We start from the raw sequence: 19,599 nt of genomic DNA on the forward strand, positions 1-19,599 counted from the left end.
TCGTTCCATTTATGCAAAAACACAAATAAATATTGAACTGATTAAGCCTAGATATCGTATATAGTATATGCAAAAAACACTTTGATATCTAAATATTTGTTTGTGAAATATATACACCTTTTTCTGTATAACTATATGTGCAAAGGTATACTTTTAGGTATATATATTTATTAAAATCACATCTTTGAATGCTATATAGCGGTGTTAGCTGTATGTACAATTGGTTCTAACACTGCCTTTTATAACGTAATACTTATGTGCTATATCAATATATGTTTAAAATTACGCATACTTCATTATTCGTTTATTCGAAACCTGTTTAAAACATTTGTTTTCGCTTTTTTACACTTAAATATAAACTAATCTACTACTGACAATATTCCAGTTAGATTTTCTCTGACCGTTGACAGACCAGTTGAAATTTTCATTAAGCTTTCTTGAAAGGTTGAGGAAAGTAAGTCTTGGGGAAAGTAAGTCATATGGCAAGAATGAATTCACATCGATTGCAACATATTTCTTATATGTTTTTATTTAAATTCTGTTCAGCAAACTCTGATATTCTACTACAAAGTCATATACATATTCCTGTTGACTTCACGATGAAAGCTTAAATTATATACTTCCTTTAAAAAAAAGTGTTATTTTTCGTTTAATTCGACTGTCGACTTACCAAACTAAATATACAACATCAAACATTAAAACCGTGTTATATGAAATCTATTCGTGTTTGAGCTTATTTTATATCGATGGCTGCATTAGTGTACTTATTTTATGTTTTGTATACAATAGTTTTATTATTCTATAACAGGAATATGCAATAATAACTCAGGTTTAGGCAAGCTTATAGTTAAAATACAACCAGCAACTGATACGTAATGAAATTGAAGAAATCTATTCATAGTATTTCTAACACTATTTAACTCTATTCGTGTTAATAAGTCGAACATACTTATTTTGCACGTTAATCATTTGCATTATACTCTCTCCCTATTGTATTGAAATGTTTTCACAACATTTTTGTATACGTACCTCTTGAAATGGATAAAAATAAAATGTTATCCCAGTTCTTCGACATTGAATGCCTTCACTTAAAGATTTTTAGATGCGCATTTTCACATTACAGTCCAATATGCGTACTATACTATATATGTGTGTATATTTTTATATTCGTTTTGTTTTTCTTTTTAAATATTATCAAAATATAATATTTGTTTATGTCTTTAGAAGAAAAGCTCCGAGATGTATGTATATAGTTCACCATTTTGATTTCGATTGTTTCTAGAAGCTCAAAATTTGAAAAGAAATAATAGAGAAGTAATAAAAAAATGAAAACAAAATTGTAATTAAAATAAAAATGTGTTTATTTCACTAAAATATTTTAACAAAACATAATACATATGTACAGTGATTGTTGCAAGCATTTTTTAAAAGAAACAGAACTAATAATCAAATCTTAAAATTCGATTACATAAATATTGATTTCCATAGGGTAAACTGGTATTTACTTGGTTATGTTGCAAGTGTAACACATTTAATATCATAGACACAGACTATTGAATTGTATTTAAACTGGACATTGACAATTTCTGTTTTTTTTTGTTTGCTGATTATACTGGATCAATCAATAGACATTGCACAAATTCAAAAAGCTGATATTGTAATTGTTATTTAACTCGTTTTCCTTCTGCTCTTTTTTAATGCTCATTCAAAATTAGAAAGGTTTTCGTCAGCTCGGCTAAGTATTTGATATATATATGCGTGTGTATGTATATATATATATATTTATGTATATTGTATGGTGTATATATTATATGTTGTGTGTGTGTTGTATAGATATAGATATATTAATCACTTAATGAGATCAAGTCATATAGCGCATTATCTCGCGCAAAGCATAGAGTAGTTCGGCCTGATTACGGGCCTCCATTATCATTAGATTAACATGAACCTGCAAACAGTGAGAATACATGTTACATTCATTATTCAAATTCCATAGAGTTCGATTGGCTTACCTTTTCACTGTCCTGCAGCTCGACGAGCACACTATCGTAATCCTTGGTGGTAATGCGCTCCGGAAAACAGCAGACTGTCTTTATGAACATTTTCAACGGACGCACAAGCAACTGCAAGAGGAGTTCATTGATTAATCACTGTGTCATGTCATGGAAATTAACCAGCAATGTACCTGATTAACTTCACCGTAATCGTAGTCATCGTGTCGTATGCCGAAAATGCATTGAATGTAGTTCCAAATGGCACGACGAAACTTCGATGTATCCACATTCTTAATGCCGCCCATGGTGAAATACGTCAGATTATAGGCAGCTCGAAATTTGGCATCCAGAAAAGTGCCCACATCGTTGTACAAACTGACAATGCAAAAAGGTAAAGAGATAAAGATAAAGAGCTTATGAAAAAAATGGTAAGAAAGCGACAGTCCAATGTGATTGTCTGTGAAGGAGCAGCTACACTTTTTCAATAAAAATTTGATATTGTCATTTAAGTATACCAAACAAATATTTTCAATAAAAAGAAAAACAGATTATATTTGAAATGTAGCAAATTAATATACCGAAAAATAACAAATTACAAGAAAAGCTTTATTTATTAATGCTCTTTTACTACTATTCTATATACTATATATTATATACTATATATATAAACTACATTCAAAATATACCATAAATTAAAAAATATACCACTAATTTTACTTACTTCTGCATATATACCATATACTACATTGAAAATATACCATAAATTAAAAATATACCACTAATTTTACATACTTCTGCATTCAAAATATACCATGAAATACAAAATATACCAGAAATTAGTATTTTATGGCATATTTTGAATGTTGCAGTATGCAAAATATACCATAAAATTCAAACTAAAAATACCTGGTTTTTAACTAAAGAAACTAATACCAGATTGCTCTATTTTGTATAGTTTCTAAGATCTATATATATGAATAGAAACTTACCCATCCACTAGAGAATAGCCATGATCCTCCCACGAATAGTCCTGTATGCGAAACGTGTTTATATTCTCGGCACCGCGTCGTGCGAAATCCTCATATGTGAAATTCGGATCGTCCACATAGTGCGAAATAATGGGAGGCAAGGCAACAGTAGCCTCGGGCGTAACGGCTGCCAGCTCAGCGGTCTGCAGCTCAACGCTCTTGAAGCGATTACTTAGCTCGGCCTCGCTGCATTCGTCCTGGTTCTGGGACAAGACCTTCATGCGCTCCATCAAGGCCTCCACCGAGATGCCATGCTGTTGCGGCTGTTGCTGTGCCGTTGCTGCAATCAAAACATTTTCGCACTTAATTAAATACGCGACGTTGGGGGGCAATTTCGAATGTCGAACGGAATGCAAATATGAATTTGACAAACAAAGTGCTGCTGTCTTTTGCCTATTTACCCAAATAATGCTGGCCAAAACCGTTGCTAGCTGCATTCCCTTTATTGTCTGTTGCTCCACCGTTGATGCCAACTCCAATGCTGCTGCTGCCACTGCCATTGTTCAACGATATCTCGCCAAGAACATTTTTCTGTTGCTGTTGCTGCTGCTGGAGTTGAAGTTGCTGCTGCTGCTGCTGCTGCTGCTGTTGTTGGAGTTGTATCTGGGGGGTGGATGGGGCTGGTTGTCGTCTGGCGAGTCGCTGGATCGAGCGACACGGGCGCACCTTTCAATTTGGGACTAGACAAACCGTCGAGCTTCTGTGTAAGACCGCAGGAGAACACAAATGAGGATAGCGAATGGAAATGCGATATTAAGACCATCGCATGCACCACCTCCGACAATGACCAACTATTTTTGCCCTTGGTCAGACGCTGCAGCAGAAAATCGGGAAAATACGAGAAAATACGTGAAATGTGAATTGTGAAATGGAAGAGAGAGACCATTCATTAAAGATTCATGCAGTTTTGTAAGTGCATCCATTCCATTCACTCGCTCACTCATTGTCCTTACCTCGATATGCTCCTTCCGCAACAGCCAGGGTCGGTGTGCTAATATTTTATTTATATCATATATGGCACGTAATTTGGCGGGTATATAGTCCACTCCGTTCAGCCATTCTCTATTGCCGCCCTGATTGAGGAACTCCTTCTCGTAGCGCTTCACCAGGTACGGGCATTGATGGCGTGCGGCAGCCTGTAATAATGACCGATACCATTCAATTATTATAAATGCAATCAATAATTAAGCAGATGTCCCCCATTACACTTGGCAACTAACTTTGATTGTGGTCGACATCAATTTAGAGTTGTAGATTATTCTAAATATGTTCAATTATTTCGATAAAAGAAATTGAAGAATACTGCGTCCTTTAATTATAATAATTTGCAACGATTTCTGTTCTTAGTTCTTAGTTTTGATTACTCTTTAGTTTATGTCGGTAACATTATATATAAACTGCAGCGCTTCTCTATTTGTAATAATTATAAGAAATAAAAAACCTACAGCCAAGTGTGATCAACTGCGAGATACCCACATCCAATTTCCATCAAAACCAAAACATTGCGAAGACGGTATTATCGTTAAAATATACCGAATTAATACCAAGAAAAACAAACCTGGTATAACGACAATCTACTACGCTTGAAATATACCATATAGAATAAAATATACTAAAAAAAATAAGAACCCACAATTGTCATATATTATTTTTTGAATAACTTTTAATATTTTTATGAAATGCATCGATAATCATCTATATCGAATACTGTGTTTGAAATATACCATATTCAAAAATATACCAACACAATTTCAAACCCACAATTAAATATTATTGTTATTTATTGAATATCTTGTAATATTTTTATCGATTGCGTAGGTAATCACAAACACCACAGTTTTTATTGTTTGCATGACTTAAACTTCGATAATCTAGCTTTATAATTAGTCGCTTTATCATCTCGGCTATTTACGCTGATCAATAATAAATAGACTTTACTATACTTTGTCTTTAGCTGGTGTAATATAATGACTTCATTTTTATTCCATTAGTAATTTAAAAAAAAAAGCAACAATGTTCCATATTTATTATATTTTTATTACTTTATTTTCAACCCAGCATAATTCTTTATCTTCTCAACAATAAGTATTGTTTTTTTTTTCTTTTTGTTAAGGTCACAAAACAAGCTCTGCTCGCACTTATGTTGAAAGCATAATTTTGTACTTGGCCACAACGATTTAATTTGTGAGACAAGGGTTCAAAACGCTTGTGATAATTATGTAGCATCAAGTGCAAACCGAAGGCATCCAAAACAAGTAGTTGAGCATAAGTATTACGCAATTTTTGTGTTATGTTGGCTTATGTGAGGCTTTAGCCTTGAACTTTTCCATACTTGACATATCAGAGGGCGCTTAATAAAAGCAATTTATTGTATGCTCAACGAGAAACACAACATTTGAAACCGCAATCAAATGCGAACATCACAAATGACAATGAAACGATCCCATGCCGCGTTCTATATAAAACAATAACAACAACCACAAAAGTATTCATCTATTCATCTACCCATCGTAGTACCCGTAGAATCATAGGCCGCGGTCTCCCCCATTAAAAGCCCCTGGGAGAGCATTTCGTCCGCACCTGAAAATGCGCTAAAAATATTTTTCGATTTTTTTTTTTTTTTGGGGGTATCACATTGAGTATGAGTGTGAGTGTGAGTGTGAGTATGAGTGTGAGTGTGACCCAAAATACGACAAACACGAATATACAAAAGCGTAGGCCTTTGTTTTGATTTCTATTTTGTTGCCTTTATTATTGTTTTCGTTTTCAGTTTTTGTTGTTGTTTTTGTTCCTGGGCCTCTTCTATGCAATGATAACTTATTAATTTTGTACATTTGAATTATATGAGGTTGACCTGCTTTACATTCGAATACACTCAAGGCATCAAAGCGATTCGTGTACACTGCTTGTAATGAAAGAGTTCTTCTTGCGAACTCATATGCCCCAGAGAATGTAGCGCAATCTTGGCGACCTGGCGACTCATGTGTGGTTGCTATGAATAACTTCTGGCAAAACGTAGGCGAGGCGCAAATCGTCGCAAATTTGCTGGCATGAGTTAAATGAATGTGTTTATTGTATTCACGAATATACAAAGTCAAAGACCCAAAACCAAAATACACATATCTTATCTAGTTTATGATTATTGCACATAAATATGCACACACTTATTATGAGCTGCTAGCTGTGTGTGTGTGTGTGAAATACATAACAATAATTTATTTAAATAAAACGACAGAGAAGAGCCCCTGCCAAAATGTGCGTGTGTTTGTGTTGAGGCAGCTCATGACTGATTAACTTTCAATGATTGCTGCAAGCGGTGAACACACGGCGTATACGTAATATGCTCGCTGTACACTGAACAGGGTATGCTCAAGTCAGGTATGCCCATCTTTGTGGCTTTATTGCTTTCTGCGCCAATGCAATAACAAAAAAAAAGAGATTAAGAAACAGAAAACGAACACAAATAAGAATTATTGCAATTACCCTTTAAATATCTCGCAACGAACGCGCTTCGAATGTGAGTGTTTGAGTGTGAGTGTGAGTGTGAGTGTGTATGTGTGAATGGGTGTGTGCCCATTGATGGGCATAAAATTCACACTGCCACCCTCGCTTACCCCCTCCCTCACCCCCTTCGGCCTTCACCAACCCCATTCAGATTGTTATTGCAGGCAGAGAAAAGATGAAATTAACTGCGCCATAAATAAAAATTTAATTACGATGTTGTTCAATAAATTTGCCTATTTTTCGAAATATTTCAGGCTATTTTCATGTGTTCTGCGTATGTGTGTGTGTGTATGTGTGTGAGTATTTGGTGTTCATTAAACAAAACAAATTAATTATTGTTTTCTCAAACGAGTTTCCGACGTGTAATCACAATTTGCTGCCAAAGATATTATTTGCAACTAGCAACTATTTCGTGTAATAAAATTGTGCATTTTCTTTTTGCACTTACGCAACTAGAAAAGAGCAAAGCAGCTTATGCTCTTAAGATACTTTTTACAATGTAGTACAAAAATATATATTTTGCAGATACAAAACAAAAAGACTTCAATAACAATTTGTGTAACATTTAAATCTCTTTTAGAATTTAAATGCTTGATTTCGATGTTGAAGTACTAATCGAAAATATACTACTAATGTAATATAGTATATAGTATATTTGGTAGATATGTACAAAAGAAACTTCGAGAGACTTGAACAACAATCTGCAAATACCAAACAAAAAGACTACAACAACAATTTGTGTAACATAACATTTAAATCTCTTTTAAAATTCAAATGCTTGACTTCGGAGATGAATATACTAATAATGTAATATAGTATATTTTGTAGATACAAGAGAAACTTCAAGAGACTTGAACAACAATCTGCAAATAAAAAGCAAAAAGACTTCAACAACAATTTATGTAACTTTAGCATTTAAATGCTTCATTTCGAGGATGAATATACTAATAATGTAATATAGTATATTTTGCAGATGCAAAAGAAACTTCAAGAGACTTGAACAAGAATCTGCAAATACGAAACAAAAAGACTTCAACAACAATTTGTGTAACGTTTAAAATCTCTTTTATAATTTAAATGCTCGATTTCGAGGTTGAAATACTAATCGACAATATACTAATAATGTAATATAGTATATTTTGTAGTTACAAGAGAAACTTCAAGAGACTTCAACAACAATCTGTTTATTACATTTCTTGCTTATTAACTTATAATATTATATATTTTGAAGATACAAAATAAACTTCCACAATCTTCGTTATGAGATTTAAATGCTTGCTTGCATTATTAACGTCAAGAGACTTCAACAACAATCTGTGCTTGCAACATTAATATACTAATATATAATACATTTCGTAGCTACAAAGAAACTTCAACAATCTCAGGTATTACATTGAAATGCTTGCGTGCAACATTGAAGTATTAATCGATAATTGGGCTAAGGAATTCGATTGATTCTACCTATGCAAATAGCATAGAACTATTTCATGGTTGGCTCTTAAATTATTCAGCAGTTTGTTGTCAGTGGAAATGGAATTTATAATTTCCGCAACTCTAAATTCAAGTGAAATGATGCTCAGTTGTAGAAATGTCAACATAAATCGTCTGACATCTTGACAGTATTAATATCTGAGTATTTATCCTGAGCAAGGAGATTTCGCCTCTTCTATCTCTCGTGTGTTGTTGCTGGGCCAAATATAAAATGCTGTCAGTTGTAATTAAGAAACTTGTTTAGCTGCAACACTTCCATTGTTCCATCTGCATGCCCCTCGGTTATGTGTGCACACCTCAAACCCAAACAATTTCTACTTTATATATCTATCTGTTGTGATGTGTGTGTGTGTGTTGCAGTTTCTGTGTATGTGTGTGTGTTGTAGTAGCTGAGGGTGAAAAGTCTTTTATTCTGTATTTTGCAGAGAGCTCAGAATAGTGGAAATAATTTGCTGTTGTTGTTGATTCCCCAATGTTTAAGCTGGCTGTGTGTGCGAGTGTGCGTGTGTATGTGTGTGTGTGTGGTTGTTTTCTGGGAATGTGGAGGCTGCTGCTGTTGCCATTGATAGGGCATCAACAAACAACAAGCAAACTGACTGCAAATGTGAGCTGACAGCATCAGTCGGCGAGAGCTAATGTGCTTAAATTTGCTACTGGCAACAATGCATCCACACAATGCACACACACACACTCACACTCACACATACATTCGCACACACCTGCATAGTCACATTACAAATACTGCGAATGTCAGATCCATGATGAAAACTCAGTAGGACAGCTTTGCTCCTGGCTAAAAGACAAAAGCATGAATCTCTTTCTCACTCCCAATTCCCGCTTCTCGCTCCCATTTTCTGTTGTTGATTCTCGCATAAGCGCCTCGGGGAAAAAACTCCAACAGCTGTCGCTTTCAAGTGCGCTTAATACCCGACTATTATCATATATATATATATAGTGTATACTGTACTCACAATTATGGCCAAATAGTATCTATAAGCATAGGGCAGCGGTCCATCGCCTTTCATGATGAAATTCTGCGTGCGCAGAAAGTGATCGCGATAGCGCGGATGATAGCCAATAACTTGTGTAACTTGATCACATTCATCGAGATCATCCATGTCAAGATCTGTTGAGGAACACTGCAATGACAAAATCAAATAAAAATTGATATATTTATGAGCAAACCATGCGTATACTTAATATTGCACATACGCAATATAAAACGATTTTTAATAAATACGAGTTGGCATTTAAATGAAAAACTCTGTTTGCTCTCATGTCAAATAAAATGGAAAATATGAGCAATTTGTATTTGTTTTTTCTTTTGCCAATGTTTGCATCCAGTATTTGTAATTAAGTTTCACTTTTGAGCATTTGATATGCTTTATGATTCATTCTGCAGCAGCAACTAAGGGAAAATCTCTCCTTTATGGCCAGCTGCATATCCTGATTATGAATCAATGCCAGTTGTGAGCCAGTTGTCATGGCAAATTGTGTATGTCAAAGCTATACTGAATGCATTCCTCACTACGATATTAAATTTATGCGCTTTTCATTAGGCAAAACGCTAAGACTGAGACTGAGACTGAGACTTAGTCTGAGTTTGAGTGCTGAATTGAAGGTGCAGCTATTGAGATGCTCTTTGATAAGGGCGTAGTCTAAAAGCTCAAGCTACTTAATCGGATTGACAGTGTTCAAAGACTATTAATAGCTAGGGAAGCAGAGAGACAGATGGATCGGAGCACTTTGAAGTTGCTGCGTAAACAAATAATACAAAGCAAGCGATTGTTGTTGCTGTTGATGCCAGAGAGAGTGTGTGTACTATAAAGTTGATCATTAAACATACACTCGCACATACGCACAACACATGTTTACGCGTTGTGTTGCGTTGCGAGAACAACATTTTTTCTATATTTTTATCAGAGTCTGCAGCTCCAACTGACTGACTGACTAACTGCCTAAGTGACTGTAAAATTTTAATCAAAGTTGTTTTGTTGTTGGCGTTTTATTATTTTATTTGTTTCTTTTGCTGCTGCTGCTGCTGCTTCTAGCTCTGCTTTAGCTACTCGTGTGTGTGGCTGCTGCTGTTGCTGCTGCTGCCTACTAAACTGGGGCGATGTTATTAAACGTTCAATGACTTTGTGTGTTTGTTTTTTCTTCTACTGGCTGTGCTTGTTGTTTGTTTCTCGCTGCTTTTGTAGTCGGACTTGGTTGCCTTTTGAATACTTTAAGATAGCGCAATAGTCGCTCTTCTAGAGCATGTACCCATAATCAGTCACAGCCACAGTCACAGCAGCAGCAAAGCGAGTCCAATGCTTGATAAAGACATAAGAAAGTTTCAGATAGAAATACAAATATATCTACTATCGAATGCTGTCAATATTAGCACAACTCATTAAAATAGTTAATATACGTACGCTGACCTTAATACACACTCCCACACACACACACACACACACACACACACACACACATACACAGGCAATCACGCCTTATTGGGCAGGCGGTTCAATCAAATAGAAACTGAGACTTTGTTGTTCTGACATTGACAACTCCCACACTCAGAATATGAGATGAATACCCAGCTAAATAAAGTCGAATATCTAATATACATGTTTATTTGCTAAACAACAACTAAATCTATATGTGTATAGTATATAGTATAGTACACACTTAATCAGATAAATCATATCGAACATCATTAAGAAGCCATGTTTACGTCACACGCTCATTATTCATGTCTTGTCTTGTTGTAGAATTTGTGATCATCACTTTCTCGTCGTGTAATTAATAGCATTTAATGTGAAATGATAAATAGAAAGATAGATTTTGGTAGCCAGCCCGTCTGAATTAACTAACAAGAGGCCGAACAAAACATCTACACGATAAAGCATTCGATTAATCAATCTGATTTATGGCCCAAAAACTATTCACATGCAAATTGAAGCTGCACAAAGCGTTGCCATAAATTAATATGTAAATTGTTTTGCTTAGCTTTGCTTTCCTAATTTGCAAAATCAAGTATTTTTTTTTTTTTTTTTGGTTCGTTGTTGGGGGCTCTAAACGGCACAGCATAAACAGTTGTTAATCGCAAAGGAAAAAAACAAGAAAAGAACAGCAACAGTTTGTCGCATTCGAAATACTCTACTTGCTCTCTTTACTCTCTTTACTCTCACTACTCATTTTGTTTTTGCAATTGCTCTCAGGTTTACGGAAGTACATACAAACATACACACATACATACATGCACTACTCCCAGCATTGATCAAGCAAAACACAAAAACAATTTTGCTTCCTCACTACAAAATGCAAAAACAATTTTGCACATTCCGTCATATTCTCTCTGCCTATGCTTCGAGCTTAGCAACAACACTTTCGTCGACTTTACCGCTACATTGGTAAGCCTAATGCACTTTGTTCGTGGGTTGCCGAAAAATCTACATTGTTAGAAATGGACTTGGCAAAGAATCTTCGAAATCACAAAGAAAGAAATTTTGTGAGCTGCAATGCAAAAGGCATTAATTTCTTTTAGTGCATTTGTGTATTTCACTTAAGTGTATTGGTGTTTACTCTTTCTTTCCCTTTGCAAATATGAATTCATATCACACCACAAAATGTTTGTACTCTTTGTAAGAGTATGCTGGAAATACATATACATAAGTAATTGTCACTGCTACCAGTTGAAAATCAGCTCTCTGTTATTGTCGTCTCTTGTTGCTTCATTTTATTATTTTTTATATATATTTATTTTTTGTATTTCGTTGTTTTTTTTTTGTTTTTGTGTTTTTTTTTGTTTTGGTTGAGATTTTAATTGGCAGCACTTTGTTAGGTGGCGCCTGGGCAAATGAGCGTGTCGAAAAAAAGTTGACAGACTTTTTCGCGCTTTATTTGAATTAAGACAAAAGACTGCGACAAATTGTGTAACGTGCAGATTATAATTAATTATTAACAAGGCAGTGAGCGTTTTAATTACAAATGTTGATATTAAATTAGCAAAAAAGCTATTTATAGACTCAACAAACACGTATAGTTGTTTGTTTGTCTCTCTCTATATATATATATGGGAAATATGGAAAACAGGCAAACACATACACACACACACACATACTGCAAAGTCAGCTGTGTGAGGAAAACCCGTTTTGTAAAGTAAACCACTTTGACTTTGGCATACAACTTACACTTACACGAACGAACAACGAACAGCGAAAACAACGAACCAGTTAGTTCCATAAACTTGGCTGAATGACAGCGAGACAGCCAGGCAGGAGATGGGGATGGGGATGGGGATGGGGATACGGTCGAGGGTGCTTAGGCCAAGTTTAATGGATATGAACGAGCATTGAGCACGAACCGATCATGTGTACTGGTTTCAATACCAAGTTGTTCATTTATTTTCTTTTCATTTTTTGTTCGCTTTTCCACAATCGGATGGGTATATCGAATCTATAGCTATGTTTTATCACTCTTCTTAGTTGCTCGCAATTACAGGGTATCTGCAGTACGTTCAGAGTATAGTTTTGCTTTTGTTTTGGCTCGCGAGTTGAAAACTTGTTCATCAACGCGTCGTATACGTGATATGATGAGGTTTCTGTTTGCCGTTGCATGCGGGCATCGAATGTTTGACTTTATTCATCGCTGCACAATGCCGCAATACCCTATATGAATGGGCGTGGGCGGACTCTTCACATCTCTCTCTCTCTCTCTCTCTCTCTCTCTCTCTCTCTCTCTCTCTCTTTCGACTAATCAAATAATCGCATACACGTGGCCGATGATCATTTACCATATTCCACTTTCATGCGCTAAGCTTCTCCATTGTGGTTGTACTTTTGGCCATGCCAACTAATTGCTAAGGTTCAATTTGATAATTGAGTACTTCAATGCAATTGTGTGTGTCTGTTGTGTGTGTGTGTTGTGCTGTTGTTTTCATAATAGTACACACAACAGAGAACAACACAAGAATATCAAATCCAAAAATTTAAATGGAGGTCAGACTGTATAGGAAGCACAATTCTACCTATATATGTATGTATATGTATGTGTGTGTGTGTGTGAATCGTGATTGAGCATAATTTATTGGCAGCCGAAAACTCTAAGCTGAAGCTGAACTCCATGCCCATGCCCATGCCCATGCATTCATGCATAAATTTGAGCATAATTGAGTAGACTTGAAGTAATGGCAGGCCTTTAAGCTTAAAGGCAAAACAACTGATACTTTTGGGCAAGGACAGGCAACAAGTTGAGTTCAATTTTCGTGTTGCCTTGATGATAAACTTACTTGCATTTTAATTACAATGTGAGGCATTTGCTTGAAATACGAATACTGCTTACTATAATTACTCCGAGTATTATCATTCACCACAGACTTAAGCTTAAATCGGTGGCAATTAGCAAAATTATTAATTGCACTAGCTTAGCAAATGTTTAAATTAGTCATAACTAAATTGAAAATATTTTCAAAACATTTTACAAAACTTCTTGGTAAATTGAGACAGTTTTAAAGAAGGCCTCATCCAATTTATTTATAAAACCTTTTTTTAAATGTTGTAAAATTTGTTAAAGAAATTGTGTTTGTTCTTCAGTGATTAAAATCTTTGTAAGCTGCTTGTGATTAATCTATAACTTACACAAAATAAAACAATATTTCAAAAGCTGTTTTACTACAAACTTTTCACAAATTCTGCGCAACTTGCTAAGAAATTTTTCAGTTAATGGATTCGCTTCATTTAAAATGAGCGCAAATCTTTTTATCATCGTCTGATAACTTTTAGCGATGACTGTATCGCGCGATGTTTACGTGCAAAATCATGAAGCGTAAAGATTTCAAATCTAAGATAGTGTCAGTATTTTTTTTTTCGTTTTGGGAGGGGTAAATAAAGTCTACAGAGTTGCATTAACTAAACTATTTGCTGAAGGTGGAGTTTAGACAAATAATAAATAAAAAAAGTAGAAGAAGAAAGAAATGAAGACGCTGCTTACAATGCGTATTAAAAAAAATGAGGCGTTATTCGAGCTGATGTTAATGCGTGTAATTAATTATTGTAAGCTAATTTTGATTTCCTCACTAAAGCGCATTTAATGGGCGGATGAAGTACGAAAATAAAGCAAATTAAATATAAATTAGCATAATTAGCACATGAAGTCGACAGCAGACAGATTCAAGCACACACACACACACACACACACATATATATATTCCCCTTTTGTCTGGCAATTTGATTAACTTGGGTCAGTCCCCCAACTTGTGCTCCATCTCTGTCTCACACTCTGCATCCCCCTCTAACCATCTCTTTCTCTCTCTCTCTCTCTGCTCTTGATCTGTGTTCAGTTACATGTGGTTTTTCTGTTAATGTTACATTGTTTTCGTGTTGTTTTGTTTGTGTCATTGTGTTGTTGTTTTTTGTGAGTGGGCGCACAATTATTATAAAAAAAAAAGAAGAAGAAAAAAACAGCCGCAGTTCTCGTCGGTTTCGCTTCAAATGTCAACAGAAGTGGCCTCAACAAATTAAAACAAAAGCTGGTAAACAAGCAAATAAATTAGCATAAATGGTAGACGGCAAAAAGAGAAATAGCAAACAATAAGTAAGTAGTAGAGGTTGTAGATAAATGTATGTGTATGTGTGGTAGATATGAGAGAGCTGGAGGATAGCAGTGAGTGGAGAGGTAAACAACTAAAGTGGAAAAAACGGCAGGTGTTAAAAATGCAAACTAAATAAATAGCTTGATGAAAACCAAATACTACTAAAAACGAATAATAATAATAATAGTAAAAATAGTAAAAATATAGCAAAGCAGTGAGTTAGTAACTATGAGTTGTCTAGACAAATAAGTGTGAAATATTAAAGGAATATGCTTGATTTGCGTCATTAAAAGAAAATTAAATATAAAGGCAAATGTATTAGCAAATTAAAGTAAATATTATTAAATCAGAAATATTTGCATAATTTATTATGGCTGTGATTAAAACTCTTCAACTTAAGCAAAGCAACTAAAGCTGCCTTTTTTTCCGTCGGCTATTTTGTTATACAAATACTATGTATAACACGCACTGTCAAGAGTATAACAAAGGGTCAAGCAAATGTATTATAGTTAAATCAGAAATATGTACATAGAAGAAACTCTGCTTAAAGCTGCCTTCAAGCTATTTTGTTATACAAATACAATGTATAACACCCCCTGCTGATCACTTTGAAGAGTATGACAAATAGAAGAAAACTTGAAAGCATTTTTTATACGTACACGTTGTCTGCAGGTACTCGTGTTGCTGTGTGTGTTGGCTATTAGCAACAGCAACAGCAGAGAGCTTGCATTATAAACTATTTGTATTATACACGCCTGTCTGCCTGACTCTCTCTGTGTGTGTGAGTGTGTGAGTGCGGGTGTGTGTGTGTAACTAATAAAGACGCGCGTCTAGACGTGATAAACTATCAACGGAGAAGTGTGCTACTTGAGTGGATTCATAGTGTACTACTAATGAGTAGATTTGTAAGTTTTGCATTTGCAGTGGCGCATATTAATTTAGGTTTATCTGCATATTTATTTTTTATGGCATAGTATATGTATGCAAATGCACATATCTACGCATTGAATTTATCATCTCGTATGTCTATGCAAATGCAAATTGTTGCCAGTAATAAACAAATATGAAATAAAATTGAAACAATTAAAACAATTGCAGCTGCAGTGTAGTGACACACATTTTGTTTGTGCTTACAATTATAATATAATATTATCATTTTTCAGCATATTCATTTAATCAACTCTAGCACTGTTGTTGTTGTTGCTGTAGTTGAGTTTTGTGCTTGTTAAATACAAAGTTGATTCATTTTATTATTTTATGGTTCTGTTTACACAGTTTGTTGTATCAGTTCTCTTACATCAAATTATATAAAAAGCATTTTTAGTCAGAGTCAATAATAAACACAAATTTCACTCTTCTGCATTCTTCTTCTGCATTCCGCTTTTGTTTTCGTTTTCAAGTGTGTTTTGTTTTTGTGGGATTATCTCATTGTTTGACTTGACTTTTTCTCTATTTCTTTCTCTCTGACTCTGACTCTGACTCCGTTGTAAATGTGTGTGTATGTGTGTGTGGGTGTGTGCATGTGTATTCGCAAGTGTGTGCAGCGTGCACATATTTGCAAGTGTCTATCGAGTGGCAATATTGACTAACCTCAAAATGAGTCTGCATGTGTGAGTGTGTGTGTGTGTTGGTGTGTTGATGTGTGGGTGCTCGGCTGGCGTGACTCTTTGCCTGGACTTTTGTTACCCTGACTGCATAGACTGGCACTTGCTGCGACACTTTGTCTACTGATATAATGCAAACAATTGATGGCAACACAAAGAAAGGCAAATGCAAACACAAAGACATGACAGCAACCCGATTCCCCACTTCCCTCTCCCGCCACTCTTTACCTCTCTCTCTCTCTCTTTCGCTGCCTATCAACTGGCAAGTGTGGCAAATTATTAGGTGCACATTATCGCATGTAATAGAAGCAGCAGCAGCAGCAACGACAACAACAACAATGAGAACTACGACAATAAGCGAACTATAAAGAGGCAGACAGACAAGCTCCTTGGCCTGATAACACTTGTTGATAAGCAGGTAAGACACACCGTCAGTCTATGCCCGTAATTGTCATTTCCTTCTGGCCCTGGCAACATCAGCAGCTTTCTCCCTCTCTCTATTACTCTCTCGCACTTTTGGCGTCATTTGTTTAGAAATAAATCACACAGCGAGTTCAATGAACTCTCGTTTAAATTCAATTTACTAATTGCAATTACAATTATTATTTTCACAATAAAATGCAATAAAATACAATATGAATTACAATTAAAACTAAATACACAAGAATAAAAAAGGTACAGTTAAGTGTGCTCGACTGTGTAATACCCACAAAATATACCGAAAGTTATGTTTGGTATATCGATATACTACTATATTCAAAATATGCCATAGAGTACAAAATATACCAGATTGCTACCAATGGCAAACGAACAGACAAATATCATTTCGCCTCCTTCAACATAAAGACATAATACTCTTCTCTTCTACGAGTAAGGGGTATAAAAAACACTGCTATAGTTAGAAATATAAAATTAATTGCGTATGACTTTTGCGAGTCCACAATATTATAGTAAATAATTAATTGCCACGACTTCCGCATCTGGTAAAAGCAGCCAATTGAATAAAATGCTGAAAATTCAGCGAATTTCTCAAGCAATTCTAATGGCATAAGAGCAAACTTATTCCCTCATTCTATCAGTCAGTCAATCACTCAGTGAGTCAGTCAGTCAGTCAGTGTGTCATGTGGCTATTCTGTCACTCAATCAAAAAAAGGCGAATGCCACTTGGACACTTGCCAGCCAGAGAATGGCGCACATCTGTTTATTTGGTATTGTTGCTCATCTTTGTTGCTCTATATTCTATATTCCATATACTATATGTTTTTATACACTTTTTCCCTTAGTTAAAATAACTACATAAATAATACGCCAATTGCAGGCATGTTAATTAAATGCAATTGAAATTTAAATTTGATTTTCTAACGCACAAACAAAAGCAGCAACATTTTATTGAATTTGTCATTTGCAATTGAAATTAGAAATTAGAATTGCATTAATTGAATATGCACACATTTATGGCATTTGCTGTCAATACATCGAGTATTTGAATATACTATATACTATACTCGATATATACCATTTGAATTGTTTATTATGCAGATGTGACTACGAATGTGTGTGTGTATTTATTGCACAAGCCGATTAGATGACCCAGTTTGCCAGTTTATTTTTAAGCAAACATAAATAAATAAGAATACTTTTATTCTAAAGTTAATTCCCCCAACGCTAATTCACACAATGCTCTCTTATCGGTTTTATTGTTTTATACAAATAATTAATTGTATGTAGTTGTATAGTTCGAGTTCTCGCGTTGTTGTTATTTTTGTTGTACAATGATGATGTAGTTTTTGTTAGCTTATCAAATCCTTATCAAGCCACCCCAAAAAATAAAATTGTACGAGTATATTTCCAGCAGAGAGACCAACAAACAACACCGAAATTGCGCATTAATAATCTGGTTACCAAGCTTACTTATAGTATATACTAATAGTATGTTATATTACTGCCATTTTCATTCGCAAATCTGGTTTTAAATCGCATCAACCATTTTATATTATGTAAAGTCCTGAAATCGCTGTTAATTTGTGCAATTAAAAGCATCCTTTTAATTCTCAACCGCATTGTGTGTGCTAGATTTTGGTTTGTAATATTAAAAACCTTTCAACACAGCTCGTCATTAAATTAGCATTGACTTTTTTGTTTCAAACAAACAAAGGAAAATTCCTATATCACTTTTGTTCCTCTTTAATATGACTAACTTAATTATAATACAATGAAGACTCAATGACTCACTGGGCTTTAAAGTGCAACTATCAATGCTGTGGCCCTATGCTAATGACTCAGAGTGTAAGTCACTGTGGATCCACAATTTGAGTGGTCAGAGTTTGTGCAAATACTTAATTCATGCATTTCATATTAAACGAGTAAGAAGGCTTGAGTCCCATTTGCTCGACTGTGAAATACTCGCTAACAATTTTTAAAAAATGCAGTATTATATGCAATAAATATACCAAGTAAATACAAAAATATCCCAAATATATATATTGAAAATACTGAAATATGCCAAATTCTAGAAAAAAGAGCAAGATAATCCAAATAACCAAATAAATACTGAAATATACCGAATTAGTATACCGAAAAATACTTATAAAAGAAAGATTGTGTCGAATGTGTTCGACTGTGATTTTTAATAAATGCATAAGGTATTAGTGTAAAAATATACCAAAATACTGAACTGATATATTGATATACCGTAAATACTAAAATATACCGAATACTAAATATACTGAAACATTCAAAAAATATCGACTGTGATTTTTAATAAAATTATTAATAATTAATAAAATTATTATTAGTGTAAAAATATACCGAAAATACTGAACTGACACATTGATATACCGTAAATACTTAAATATACCGAATACTAAATATACTAAAACATTCCAAAAAATATAAAAAATAAACAAAATAAACCAAATTGTCAACCAAATAATTAAAACCCGACAATATCGAGAATATATAAACTTTATGAAGTCAGTCCTTCTGCTTGTTGAAGGCAAGTTTCTGTTGGCACAAAGGGTATTATAATACTCTTCTACCGTAAGCGTAGCGTGTCCAAACACGGTAAAAATGTTGTACAAATACCTTTTGGAAAATGCAAAAGGTAATTCCAACAAAAGCTTTCAGTTACATAGCATACGAGTATATTAAATTTCCAACAATTGTTTGTCAGAAACTGAGTAAATATGCAGACAAAAGAATGCAGCTTAATATAGTACATTGTATTATTAGCATACATTTGGATGAGTAAATTCAATTGAATTGAAACAATTAGGGGCAACTTTAGTGTAATTCTTTGCCGATAATTGCCTTGGGATATCGGAATAGTTGAAAGGACTCTTCCAATGAATTGTCCTGCAGCGCTATGCAAAACTTCAATTAGCAAATGAACTTTACTGAAA

At 34.5% G+C, this 19,599-nt stretch overlaps 1 protein-coding gene across 1 annotated transcript in view; it reads right to left on the bottom strand.

Moving 5' to 3' along the window:
* Nucleotides 1-1,343: 1,343 nt before the first annotated feature.
* LOC133846102 (sestrin homolog) overlaps nucleotides 1,344-19,599 on the bottom strand; it is a 32,810-nt gene continuing 14,554 nt past the window's right edge. Inside the window, 9 exon segments of the mRNA XM_062280853.1 lie at nucleotides 1,344-1,948; nucleotides 2,013-2,123; nucleotides 2,186-2,369; nucleotides 2,984-3,302; nucleotides 3,424-3,646; nucleotides 3,648-3,836; nucleotides 3,976-4,158; nucleotides 8,989-9,156; nucleotides 16,185-16,634. Coding sequence (XP_062136837.1) covers nucleotides 1,862-1,948; nucleotides 2,013-2,123; nucleotides 2,186-2,369; nucleotides 2,984-3,302; nucleotides 3,424-3,646; nucleotides 3,648-3,836; nucleotides 3,976-4,158; nucleotides 8,989-9,156; nucleotides 16,185-16,634 — 1,914 coding nt within the window. The 3' untranslated portion in view covers nucleotides 1,344-1,861.

This window comes from Drosophila sulfurigaster, chromosome 3 (assembly GCF_023558435.1).
Source record: "Drosophila sulfurigaster albostrigata strain 15112-1811.04 chromosome 3, ASM2355843v2, whole genome shotgun sequence".
NCBI lineage: Eukaryota > Metazoa > Arthropoda > Insecta > Diptera > Drosophilidae > Drosophila > Drosophila sulfurigaster.